This window comes from Poecilia reticulata, chromosome 10, assembly GCF_904066995.2.
Source record: "Poecilia reticulata chromosome 10, P_reticulata-male-v2, whole genome shotgun sequence".
In the NCBI taxonomy this organism is placed as follows: Eukaryota; Metazoa; Chordata; class Actinopteri; order Cyprinodontiformes; family Poeciliidae; genus Poecilia; species Poecilia reticulata.
The window spans coordinates 13,033,779-13,047,651 of record NC_088839.1 but is presented as its reverse complement, the minus strand read 5'-3'; the positions used below and the strand labels follow the sequence as shown (position 1 = coordinate 13,047,651).

At 37.4% G+C, this 13,873-nt stretch overlaps 1 protein-coding gene across 1 annotated transcript; it reads right to left on the bottom strand.

Moving 5' to 3' along the window:
- Window positions 1-6,991: 6,991 nt before the first annotated feature.
- Window positions 6,992-13,655, bottom strand: LOC103471103 (nerve growth factor-like). The gene is made up of 2 exons (XM_008419910.2): window positions 13,548-13,655; window positions 6,992-10,057 (listed from the first exon to the last, which is right to left on the bottom strand). The coding sequence occupies exon 2, from the start codon at window positions 10,044-10,046 to the stop codon at window positions 9,483-9,485; it is 564 nt and encodes a 187-aa protein (XP_008418132.2). The 5' UTR covers window positions 10,047-10,057; window positions 13,548-13,655; the 3' UTR covers window positions 6,992-9,482.
- Between the last annotated feature and the right edge of the window lie 218 nt (window positions 13,656-13,873).

Here is a 13,873-nt window from a genome sequence, read left to right as displayed (position 1 = left end):
CTTTGTCTCAAAGGGGAAAGGGCACCCGCATTGTCAGTGTGGCCCGCTTTTTAAAAAATATATATATCAATTTTTCCATTAAGCTGTGTTTGCACTTGTTTCAATTGATTTACACTTAAGCTTCCCCCTTTAGGAAAGTCATGATTCTGTTTTCAGCATGCTAAACAGTCGTTCCCTTTTTTTAATTTTCATTTTTGCCATTAGGTCATAATGGCAATTTGTTTCTTTAGGCACGAAAAAAGAACAAAAACACCACTATCTTCCGATAGTTACTTTTTTTACTTTCTCTCTTGGAGGTGAAAAATAATTAAAAATACCCACTATCTGCCTTTTAGTTACTTTCTTTCGTTAAAGGTGAAAAAGGAATGTAAACAGCCTTTTAGATAGCTACTTTCTTCACGTAAAGGTGGAAAAAGAATAAAAACACCCACTGTCTACTCTTTAGACCAGTGGTTCTTAAGGAAAACGGTCCCAGTAATCAACTGGTTGATAAATCAGTTGACCAATGAATGTATCCTTTTGTAAACGTATGTAATGTAAACAGCACTGCCAGAGATGCATTAAGTTTATAGCGGGTGTGTGAATAATCTGATCTGACTGCTGATTGCAGCCATTCCGCATTACTGTCCAATACTGAAAAACGAAATGTTATGTAAGTTGTAAGACTTCTACAACTATCTTAAACACACATTCTTTTTATATGAAAAATATACTATTGTACTCTTAGGCTACTCCAAAAAAATAAAAATAAAATAAAAATAAGAAAAACTTTTTTGCAAATATGCAATCTTAGGATAGGAGGGTTGATGGGGGTGCGGGTTAAGAGGGCAGTCAGAGTTAAGAAACACAATGTAGAATCTGTTAATATAATTTTAGTTATTTATTAATTAAGTACATTGCCTAGATCAGATCGTGGATCTGCAACGGACAAAATGGCAGCAGCAGCCGAAGCACCAGAGCAGACAGAGTGAAAGCCCCGAAGGCTCCACAGATTTCATCTTCATGACAGTTTAAGACTAAAATATCGGAATATGTTGATGACAGGAAAAAAAGTGTAGGTCTGCATCACATTGTCACAGTTATGACTGGAAAAAGCCATCGGCTTTACAGACTACTGATTCTCATGTAATAGATAGACTTACATAGTTTTTAGACTATAGATAGGGAGGCTGCACAGAGCAGTAGATGACTAGAAGACTACAATATGTCTTATCCTGCTGTTACATGCAGCACTGATGTATTTTCCATTGAAGCTATCAGTAGCAACATTTTAAAGTGAAATTGTTGTAATTTTATTGTTGTATCGTTTAGTCTTGTGCCTCTAACTGCGATCGATTTTTCCAGTTTTCTGCTGTGTTGCCTCTGTGAAGCTGTGGAACACTCTAAAAGGCAATACCTATTCTTACTTAAATTAGGTTTGTATGCTTTACTCAAGTCTCACTAAATTGTTTATTCAACTCAAGTAATGTGAGCAATGTACATGTTTGGCCTGAGAAAAGTACAACACTAAGTTATTTTGAGTAAACTGGATTTGACTATTTTTGTCACTGGAGTGAATGCTTCAGCTCAGCGGTGCGCAGTAAAGTGCGGGAAGCTTCCATTGGAAGAAACAGAGCTTCTTTAAAGGTGAGTTATTCGTCTTCAGTATATTTTCATGTGCCATGTATGCCTTTACTACTCGCATATATGGATACAGGTTAATTTTTCTTTGAAAAGATGACGCATAAAAGTCTTTGCAGGCTAATATGCTAATGTTAGCATTGGCTCATGGGTCCAACATTAGCTAAAACTGCTACGCCTTTTACTTGAGAGCCTTTAATGTTTTTGTCCATTGTGGAAAAAAACTTACCAAGCACTGTTCAGGTACAATCACTCAATCAGATTTATTTATGAATTATGCACAATACAGAGAGCTTGTAGGACAATCAATCATGAAGCAATTCTGGATGGAAAGCTCTGCCAGGCAGAGACAACACATGAGTCTTTTACACACATTAAAGTTAATTTTAAATTGACTTCTCTTATGTCTAGAAGAATGAATTTTTAAACTCTTAAACATCCTTAGGAGTCAAACAACTAAGAATGATCATAATTAAGCTACCCAATTTCATGGGTTCTCTAGAAAACCCAACAAAACAAAAAAATTACATCAGTGCAGTGAAGGTATAGATAAGTGTCCGTTCAAAACCCAACAAGAAAGCGCAGATTTTCCATCTGGAAAGTAGGTAAAGCGTAGAAGCAGATGGGAAGAGTTGAGGTCAGAGGTCAGATGCACCGCGCGAGGCTCAGACAGAGAGAAAGAGAAAAAGCAAATCGAAATCAATTAGGGTTTGTTTTGTCATTTTCCTTGTTGTTTTCTATACATATATATTTATGAATCTTATTTTAACCTTTTACGTGATCATATAGTTTTAGTCATTTATTATCCATCCAGTATTATGGCTCCTGTTTGTGGAACAGTTTATTATTTCCAATAAAGGTCTTTAGGATTCCAAAAAAGTTTGGTTCCTTCAATTTAGAAAACTCAAGGAATCACCTGCCTTATTTACCTTCCCTATGACTCGTGTCTAGTCAGAATGCTAGATTTGGGGTGGAGCCCTCCACGGATGGTCAGTAGTTTCCGAGTGTCTTAACATCGGTGGTCTTCATCTCCTCCTTTGGCCAGTTGATTATTCCTGCAGGGTCTCTGATTACTCTGGTGAGTAGCTGTTTATCGCACTGATCTTGTTCTTGCCATTAAGCTGGCTTCTCAGGACTTGCCTTATTCGCTGGAGGTACGAGGGGGTACCCAAAAGTTTCCAGAATGACGCTGCTGCACGCGCAGTTTTCGTAGTACACGATTCTGCCTCTAGGTATTTGTTCAACCACGCCTTCTCAATCAGTGTGCCAAGCAGCATTGATGTGGAAGGTTTCATCTACCCACAGTGAATTTTCTTGTAAGAGCTGTTTTGTCCAGCTGTCGTTTTTCTTCATGGAGAAGAAGTTCTATGAGCAGCGCGCGGCTGAAGCTTTGCTTCCTGCTCGGGAAAAAAAGCATCGGAAACCATTCAAAGGTTGAAGACCGCTTACAAGGATGACGCTATGTGTCAAGCTCAAGTTTACTCGTGGTTCACCCGCTTTAAAAATGGTGAAATGTCAATTGATGATCAACCACTTTTTTCCGGCTTCACATCGCGGCTGAGAAGTTTTGCTTCCTGCTCCGGATTAGATTAGATTAGATTAGATTAGATTAGATTATATCATATTATGGGCTGCACAGTGGCGCAGTTGGTAGAGCTGTTGCCTTGCAGCAAGAAGGTTCTGGGTTCGATTCCCAGCCTGGGGTCTTTCTGCATGGAGTTTGCATGTTCTCCCTGTGCATGCGTGGGTTTTCTCCAGGTACTCCGGTTTCCTCCCACAGTCCAAAAACATGACTGTCAGGTTAATTGGCCTCTCCAAATTGCCCCTAGGTGTGAGTGTGTGTGTGCATGGTTGTGTGTCCTGTGTGTCTCTGTGTTGCCCTGCGACAGACTGGCGACCTGTCCAGGGTGTACCCTGCCTCTCGCCCAAAACGTTGGCTGGAGATGGGCACCAGCAACCCTCCCAACCCCACTGAGGGAAAAAGGGTGCAAGAAAATGGATGGATGGATGGATATTATATTATGTTATGTTATATTATTTAGATATTTAGGAGAACAGCAGTGTAGAATGATGTTGAAGAAAGGTGAAGAAGCTCTGGTGAGGTCTTCATTTAGTGTGGTGAAATATGTATGAATTGTTTTTAATTTTTAATTAAACTAAACTATTTTATTATGAGAGGAGCAGGTCAGTGAAGACATAGGAGAGTCAGGTGGAGTTTCAGAGTGTGAAGATATAAAAATTATATTAATTACAATAAAACCAGAAAGGAGAACAGATGAAGACTGATGTCAGGTTGATTTCTTTCAATGTTTCAATTTTTTTTCATTATTTCCACACTATAAGGGTAATGGATAGGAGAAAATAAGAAAAGTGCTTGAGGAGAGGTTTAAAAATAGTGGAAATGTTTGCTACAGAGTAAATAGAGTTGAGATGTATAATAATGTATACATCTGAAAATGAAGTCGTTTAAATTCTCATTCTGTATGATAAAAACATACTTTTTATATTTAGTTCACATTCTGATCCTGTAAATTACTGTAGTGTCTGTTGTAAATCCATGAATCCATGCAGGAACATCAGGCTGCAGAGAGTCAGAGGGAGGCAGAGACAGAAACACATATCTGTAGATATTTTAGTTAAATGTTTGCGGCTGAAAATGACAGGAGAATAAAAACATTTAGGCTTTTTGCTTCAGTGTTTTTTATGGCTCATGTTTGGTAAGTTACTGAATGCAGAGCTGGAAAGTGAGACTGAGTTAACAGTGAGGAGCTAAAGGTCTGTTAGACGTGAAAAGTATCATTTTTATTTATTTTGTAGATCAAACTGTTGCACTGATGTAGAGAGTTGTTCAAGAAGAACAAAACTTGTTTTTTAGATTTTATTTTTGTTGGTCAAACTGCTGTATTGAGTTTAAAGCTGCTGAGTCCTATTTTACGAGCTGTTTTCTACTTTGGTTTTAGAAAGAAGTAGAACCAGTTCAATTACCAGTCAATTTATATCAATGCATTTTGACCAATAATCAAATGTCTTTTGACCAATAAAATATATCAGAATCTGTTAGCCTGTCTGTGCTACTGAGTATTTAGCTTGCTAGTTGTGAGGCAAATGCTAAAGTGAGTGTTCATCCTGGAATGACGGTCATTATACTATGCATAACTTTAATCTGATTATTGGATTGTAAATAGTAACATGTTAGAATACTTGTTACTGAAACAAGGGTCAGATTAGAGTAACACATTACTGATGTGTTGATGGCATAATTGTTTATGACATTTCTGCTCAAGCTATTTACTGATCTTTCAGGTTGCCGATATGCATCCCCCCCAATGACAGACTCGTTTCTACGCCCTTGCACCGTACATTAATAAATATTATACATAAAGATTAACCTTAAGAAAAACAATTTATTGTAAGACTTTGAAGTTTGTTGTTGATGTTGCACACTTAATAATTAATCAGTGTGGTTCTGCGCAGGTTCTTTTATTTTGATGAGCACGGCTGAGACATGAGAGCGACAGCGAGCGCCTTCGCTGACCAGCCGTTACTGCGCTTAACTGCCGTTGGCTCGCTGAGTCAGGAGCGGTCACTGTGCTCTATGTGCCCACTAGTGGTGAACCGTTGTAACTGCAGTACAGCGCATCTCAGTAAGAGATGCGCTGTACTGCGCATCTCTTGCTGCGAGCTCATCCGCAAACTCAGAGACGAGGGAAAAGTAATCGAACCTTTGAAAGATTTTCATTTTCATTAAAGATTTTCAATTTTTCTCTGTAAATGAGAAAATTTTTTCTCATTTTTCAGCATGAGAAAAATGAAAGCAAATAAACAACAACAAAAAAAAGGGAGGGAGTGTAATTATTTCTGATGTCCATTCTGTCACATTGAGATGAAAAATAAACACAATTGTAGGTTTGCTTTTAGGTTTATTCGCACATTAATTATCCTATCTCAAAATGCTGACTTATAGATATGAACTCACCCAGCCACTCTGACACATCCTGTTATATTTGTACTGTTCACTGACTAGACATCCTGTGTTATATTGTGACATGGTTGGTATTTTTGTAAAATAAAGTGTGACACATCCATCTATCTTTTCATAGAGGTGTTTGATTGTGAGTGTGTGAGATTATTTTGCAATATCTACCTAAATTAAGACACTAATTATACAGAAAATTTTTTTACTAACACAGAGTATAATGTAGTGAATAAAACAGCTGGATTTGACCTTTAGCATATACATAATGGAGCTGTTTCTTAAACTTGAAAATACTGTTCTGTTACCCTTATTATTAGCCAGAACGGTCTCTTCGGTAACACTTTGATGGGTTTTGAATAAGACTGTCATGACACCGTCATAAACATGACATAACACCTGTCATGAACATGAGTAAGTCTTCATGAATATTTATGACTTGTCATAAAGTGTCATTCAATAAATTATGACACTTTTAATATAAAGTTGACATTATTCAAAAATGTCTTTGTTATGACAACTTGGCAGAAATCCTGATTGACATAAATTTGTTATGAAGGTATTACAGATTAAACTTTAGCTTTAATAACATAAAGCTGCATATTTTTTTATAGACATTGAGGAATGAATGTTTGAGAAATTAATATTCTCAAACAGGCAAAAACAGGGGACATTTAACATGCTATAAATCTCAAAAATGGCAATTTTACATACTATGCCCCCTTTAAGACCGAGTTTTATTTTATTTTAATAAATAATAAATTTATTTTAACAATTAAATTAAATTGGACTTAACATAACCAGGTTTTTGTGGGGTAAATGTAGAACACAGGACTAAATCCAATCAACTCCAACCTTATTATATTTCCTCTGGAGTTGTTTCAGTAAATATAACATCTTAATTGTATTTTTCATTTTACCACCAGACTGTAATTTCAAACTGGGTATTCTAGAAACTAGAATAATTTTCCTTATGTTCAGTAGGGTTAGGTTCTGACAAGGTTCAGTTCTAGCCTTTGTCCACTAGAGGGAAGTGTTGCATCTGATTTTGGGAGCAGCTCTTGAGTAGCTCAAGATTCAAGAGCTCCGGTTGAAAAACTGCATTTATATCTGACAGGTTGAAACTATTAAAAGTGAAATGTCTTATTGTAAAACACTTCCTTTCCAGCTTCATCATTTCATTTCGGTTTTCCTTGTGCTTCCAATCCAGAGTTTCACAAGACTGGCTCATGAACACAAGTTGTGACACAAACCTGGGCTGAGAACCCAAAAATGTCCCAACTAATACCAAGTGAATGCCAGCCGCCCAATTTTTTGTGTGCTGACAACAGTGAAATGTCACTGCCAAAACAAAGAATATGCTAAATCATGATATAATCAGTGAGTAGGCCTCATGAATCATTTGCTGTTTAACTTTTTTAATAGATATTTCTTGATTTGTACCAATTGTTGAATGATGGTGAGAAGAATCAACATAAAGACCAGCCAAAGCAATAAATCAAGTTCATGATCTGTCAAAAACATATACATTTGTCTGTATTTTTTAACAAAAGCTGCAAATCTCATAGTTGTTTGTGATGTTTCTTCATAGCTGCAGGAAGCACTTCATGAAACATACAGTTTATGTTTGTATAATAAATAACATAATTATTTATTCTTTTAAAAACCTAACAAATTGCTTATAACAGACCTGGGTTAAATTGTATCTGCTGAATGGTTTTATTAATCTCTCTCAGCTAGACGCGTTTTCTTTAAGACGGTGAACAGTGAGGCAAAAATGATCGCAACATTTTTTTACTTTTACTGTGATCGACTCAGTTGCTATTAACAACACAGATTTTAGCCTTTGCTTTGTAAATCTACAGTCAAATAGACTTGTAAACTGAAATGCTGTGTTTTCAGAAGCTGTGGTTTACAGTGCATCTGTGGTTTGGGTCCACAAGCCCGCTTCTTTGTCCTAATATGAAATTTAACACATCGTAATTCTTTTTCCGATATAAAATGTTGTGGATGGCCTTAAAAATAATCCCTTAAATTACACATTGCAGCAGGGCAAATGTGCTGTCTGAAGGTTTGGGGCTAATTTTATTGTAGTTTTGTGGTTTGATTAGGCTGAACATAATAAAAAATGTAAGGAGAAAGCTGAATTCAGTGAAAGTTACTGGATAGTACCTCCTAATTCCTTTTTAAGCACTAAGTACTCAATTGCAATAAGAAAGGACTAAAGTTCCTGTTAAACTAAGGCTGTTTTATAAAAGTGATCATTTGGAATAGAGAGAATATTAAAATACAGTTTAAACTAGCAAGAGATTCTACTTATATGTAACTTTCAAATTGCATTAAATTTACTTTTGATTAGCGATATCTTGTGGTAAAGTGCCAAACTGCAACCGACTGAATATTGTTCACTTCTCTTTCCAAACATCTGACAATTATTCAGTTCCTTCAGTAGAGAAAAAAATGCACTATGAAAGACATAAAATTGTTCTGTCTTGTGGGTTGTGGTCATTTGTCTTTGAATGCTATAAACCTGAATCACTGCTTAGTTTAAGTCTGGTTGGATTCCAGTATTGTTCTCTTATCTCAATGGCAAAACATTAGCAAGGTAAACAGCCAGTATGACTTGCATAGATGGGATGATGTGAAAAAATCTTTACAGCTCTAATATTTTATTCTGTTTTTGCTTTTATGTCACATTTAAACGTATAAAGCTATCAAACAAATTATCCAACTCCTAAATCTTTGTTTTGTTTTTGCAGCCATTGAGTGGCAGACACTTCAGCTTATCGTTTCAAACAAATGGCCGGCTTTCTGGTAAAAAAATGAATTCATGGTGCCATCAGTTTGTTAGTCAACAAGTTATTCAAGAAACAGGAAGTTTTACACCATCACGTGTTTCTTTGTGGAAATGCCGTTTTAGTTTTGTGCCAAATGTAAACGGATGCATACTTCCTGAAAAGTTCCACTTTTGTCTTTCAGTCCAAAAAAAAAAAAAAATCCCCCCAAATTTTGGGCATCATCAAGAACATCTGTTTGTAATTTTCTTCAGATCACAGTTGACTGTAAATCTCTCAATCTGTCCTCTGATGGCTTATTTCTTTACTGAGCAGGTTAGTAAGTAATTAAGCCTTGGTGGAATGAGAAAAGCTGAATTTCAAAGGTTGTTAATCCCAAGCATTAATAATCTATTAAGAAGAAATATCATTTTCACATAGGACCAGGTTAGTGTAAACAGTTTTTCCATTACAAATAAACTTTTGTGTTTGTATTTATTCTGGCTATCTACTTCCTTGACGGCCCTCAATATGTAACTGTAGCAAAACATAGAAACATAAGGAAACTAATTTCTTTTACACAACTCTATTTTACTGACTAATTACACCACACAATAATATAACTCTAATTTTAAATATCTGGAATCAATTTATATTATACATCTGATTGCCAATAAATTCTAATAAATGTAGCAAACTGACCAAGTTTTGCAGCTCTTTTAAACTGTACGGGTAACGGTTTTTACTAGGAGAACATTTCTAATTTACAACTATAAAGTCTAATGCCTTAATAGTTGCAAAAGAACACATGTACCTCACCAAACTGCGTTTTTTATAAGAACAACAGCTGATTAAAACCCCTTCACTATCATGTTAATACTTCAATGGCTAAAACTACTTGCAGATACTCTTTGACCCAGTTCTGGTGTGCATACATGCAGTCCTGATACTTTGACACAGACAAGAATAATTTACTTTGTGCAGAGCGTGAGAAGTCATTGGTGATAAGTTATGTGCAGAAACACGCTGGACGGCATTTTAATGCGTCCATCTACATCGTGTTCTGTGTGCCAGGAGTGAAGACTCACTCTATGGGCGAGTCTTCACTCACCCACTCACCCGCCCTTTTTAGGGCGGCTGATCGCACACACACACTCCGCGTTGATCCGAATGAACCTCCAAGCCACCGTTGATTCGAATGAAGTCATTGCTCGGACGTATATATGCGTGTTCATGCAGTGGGAGTTCCACTTCTTCGCGTCAATTCCCAAACATCTCGTGTCTCCAGATGGGATGTAACACGTCGTCTCATAGAAAAGCTGTTTCACTTTAACATTGTTTACGGTCACATACTCGAGCACTGTCACCTCCCTTCCTGCCTGGTCTGTGGCAGTGGTTTTGTTTTGCACCCAGTTACTAACACTGTTACACACCGAGAACACCCCCCGTTGTGGAGGATGCCTTCGAATCCTCCCGCTGATGCTCTGTAGCCCTGCTGGCTCCTCATCGGGGGGATCTGCGCTGAAAAGCACCCTGGGTGAGAGATAGCGGTGCTTATTGAAGAGCTTGGGGTCCACAGAGGGGATGGAGGCGTCGTCATCCTGTTGCGCTGTTGTGACGCTGCACAAGACCCCTATGATGGGGAGGACGAGAAACAGGGCCAGCATGGATGACCTCATGGGCACACAATCTGAGATGACCAATGAGAAGAGCGAACACAACTGTTACAACACAATCAAAAAACATCCAAAGGACAGAAGAAGTCAGCTTCTGGTACGTTGATGTGAAAACCACTGTTGTTGTAGTTGTTTATGACTACTGATGTTTCTGTAAAGTAGCTACAAACAGAAGTCACCCTTCAGCTGTGTTTTCTGCTTGTTTTTAGCCAACTCTAATGGATTTAAAACCTTTGTGTGTTCACTAGTTTATTTACTGCTTGGTCGTAGGCAAGACCATCTGAATAGCAGCATTTATACAAAAGGTGACTCAATCTGCTTCACAGAAGAGTAAACAGATGAAGATAATCAAAAACATGACACACTTAAAAACAATGATAATAAAGTTTAAGCTTCACATTAAAAAAAAGCAAAAATTAAATTGGTGGTTTAATAAGGTAATAGATAAATACAATGACCTATTAAAATAAAACTTGACCTTTATGTGCAGAAAGTAGCAGAGAAACTATGTTTTGTCCTTCTTGTTTAGATTTGGTTCTGGGATTTCCAGGTTAACAGGTTTCAGATTATTTTAAGCAGATGTGTCCAAACTTTTTAATCAAATAGGTCAGCAGTTTCAAATGTAATGCACTTGGAGGCCACTATAGTCAATTTGTTCAAAATAAAATCTTAAGGATAATTTCTTTGTGCTTTTTTCTCAGTAATGTATTTGTGACTATAAATTGCATATAAAATAATATTTCTTCTTGGCAGTGATTTTTATTAGTTGGAAAATCCTAGGAAAGCAGCAGAAATAGTTCAAGACAAGCATGAGAAACACATTGCTGATGTTACCTCAATGGACTTCAAATTATCTTCATCAAGTATTTCTGTACGACAAAGACAAATTTTTATATTCTTTTTTATATGCATATTTTTACACTTCTTCATATTTGGCTGAATGATAAAGACTAACAAGTGTATAAGATCACAGCTTTTTAGGGAGGATTTTACCTCTTCTGCAGTAATTAGGACCCAATGCCCACGTTTCAAATAAAGTATAAAAGTAAAAACTGTCTGAAGTACATGGTGAACAAATACCCATGTATTTGTAGTAGTTTATAAATGGTTTATAATCTCCCCAACTAAAAGTAACCAGTTTGTCATTCAAGTACTTGCCACAGTTTTGATGACAACTAAAAATAATAAATATGTAACTAATTAACAATTTTAAAGTCAGTCATATCTGTAGAAACAAAAAATTATACCATTTTAGACTTCTTAAAAAAATCTATATAAAAAAGATTTATTAAAAAAGCTGTTGGAGCAAAGGCTTAGCTGCATAAACAACAAATCTGGCACTGACAAAATGGATATTTAACAGTAATGGAAGCACATACCTGATGATTCCATTTGTGTAATTTAATTTCACCTCAAACTATTACATTTTCAAGCACATACATGGCAATGATGTTATTAACTTTGGTGAAGTATTTGACCGGGAGGCGTTAAATAATTCAAAAATTCTGCTTTGAATGTTTCTAATTTTTCAGTTCATTCATTTCATAACTATCTGGTCTATCCTTTATAACTTATACTCTATTCCAGATAGAGTGGGTCACTAACAGGGGCAACACACTGGACATGCTGCCAGATCTTTAAACGACCAAGACAAAGACAAACAACCACGTAAACTCATTCATATGGTTACGATCTATAATCGCTTATTAACCTGCAACACTTTGCAGGCCCAGAGGAAGACGGAGCACTCTGAGAAAATCCCTGTAGGCACGAAGAAAACATGCCTGGTCCAAACTCCACGTACTCTTAAATTTTAAGAGTATAAGAAGTTCAGCCTTAAGAGCAACAGAACCATAAACAAAAATACTTCATGTCAACTTAGAGGCCATCTTCAAATAGCCCTTTAAATCTATTATGCAGGAAAAAAAGTACAAGAAACAGAACATTTATCTTCTTTGTCAGCAGTGGTTTAGCGCACCTGGATCAAATGATGGCTCGTGAAGCCTAAGAAGAACATTGACTTGCTGAAATGGTTCTTATTACCACCAGGGAGAGAACTAACACATGCAGGATGCCAGCCTCCAAGACCCACTTTGGGCATCACTGGTCTACAGTCGGGCTGCACAGTGGCGCAGTTGGTAGAGCTGTTGCCTTGCAGCAAGAAGGTTCTGGGTTCGATTCCCAACCCCGGTCTTTCTGCATGGAGTTTGCATGTTCTCCCTGTGCATGCGTGGGTTTTCTCCGGGTACTCCGGCTTCCTCCCACAGTCCAAAAACATGTGGGTTAATTGGTTAATTGGCCTTTCCAAATTGCCCCTAGGTGTGAGTGCGTGTGTGCATGGTTGTTTGTCCTGTGTGTCTCTGTGTTGCCCTGCGACAGACTGGCGACCTGTCCAGGGTGTGACCCCCGCCTCTCGCCCGGCACACCAGCTGGAGATAGGCACCAGCAACACTCCCGACCCCACTAACGGACAAGGGTGCAGGAAAATGGATGGATGGTCTACAGTCTGTTTGCCTTTCCACGCCTTTAACCTAGGGGAATAGGGGCTACGCAGCGCCCCCATTCCGGTAACTTTTGCTAAAGTCTGCAGTTTCTCTTTGATTAATTATTTACATTTTTATACAATACGAGCTGTCTGAGAAACTCACATAGTTGATCTTTCGTTTTTTTGGAAAAAAACATTTTTGTCACGTGATTGCAAGTAGTGGACTGACCGCCTGTAAAAGTCATTTCAGAATAAAGAATCGACTAGTCGTTGGTGCAACCTCTAATACATTAGCATTGTTAATAAATATAATCGTCATGGGATTGGGGTAAAATGCCAACTTTGCATTAAATTATCATAATTTACTTTTAATGGACTTTTAATGCAACTTTTAGAGCAACTTTGCATTAAAAGTGTCATTATTTACTTAATGACACTTCATGACAACTGTCATAAACATTCATAAAGACTTCTTTATGTTCATGACAGATGTTATGTCATGTTTATGACAGTGTCATGTTAGTCTTATGCACACCCCTTCAAATAAAGTGTTACCGATATTTTTCAACCGAGAGATTTAAGAACCGACATGAAATTCATCTTAATAATACAGTTATGCATCTTAAACTAATTCAAACCTAAAAACAACAATAATATCAAAGTGAATTAATATTTTGAAAATATTTCACACAGCATAAAATGAACGCCCGAATCTATGCTTTACACGCAGATCCGTAGCGTGAAGCATTAATATTCAGCGCCAAAAAACGCAAACATTTTCCACACACAGAAAATATTCAGTCCGTAACAGTTTGTTTTTCTGGCTGGAAATTTATTTTTGCGATTACTACCAGTGAACACATCGTGGTTGTTTAGATAACTTGGGAAAAACTGCTCAACTGATTATTTTAACTGAACCGAAACGCACCGAACTGCGCAGCACGACATGTTAAGGTGAACATAAAGGAGCTGCTTCCAACTCCCTCGAAATGTTTTAAAAATTAAAACCTTTTACTGACCTGTGAAACGTTGGGGCTTGTTTTGTAGCGTTAGCAAAACACTGTGCTCCTTTCCTGTACAACTTGACAGATAAAGTCGCTGTTGCTGGCAAGCCGGTCTTTTTGAAGGAGCGGGATCTCGTTTGAATACTGAATGCTGATTGGCTGTTTACTAGAGGGGTTTCAGCTGCAGGTTGTGCGCAGACAGACAGACAGACAGACAGACAGACCGCAGCCTGCCCAGCAGGGTGCGCTGCAGAGCCTCGCATAAGGGAGCTGTGGTACTATTTGTGGCAAGTTTCATTTGAGGGGGCAAGACGTTTGTTTGAGGGGGGACACTGCCCCCT

Bases quoted from the DNA above. Each gene is read 5' to 3' on its own strand.
- LOC103471103 (XM_008419910.2), bottom strand. From the start codon at position 10,046: ATGAGGTCATCCATGCTGGCCCTGTTTCTCGTCCTCCCCATCATAGGG.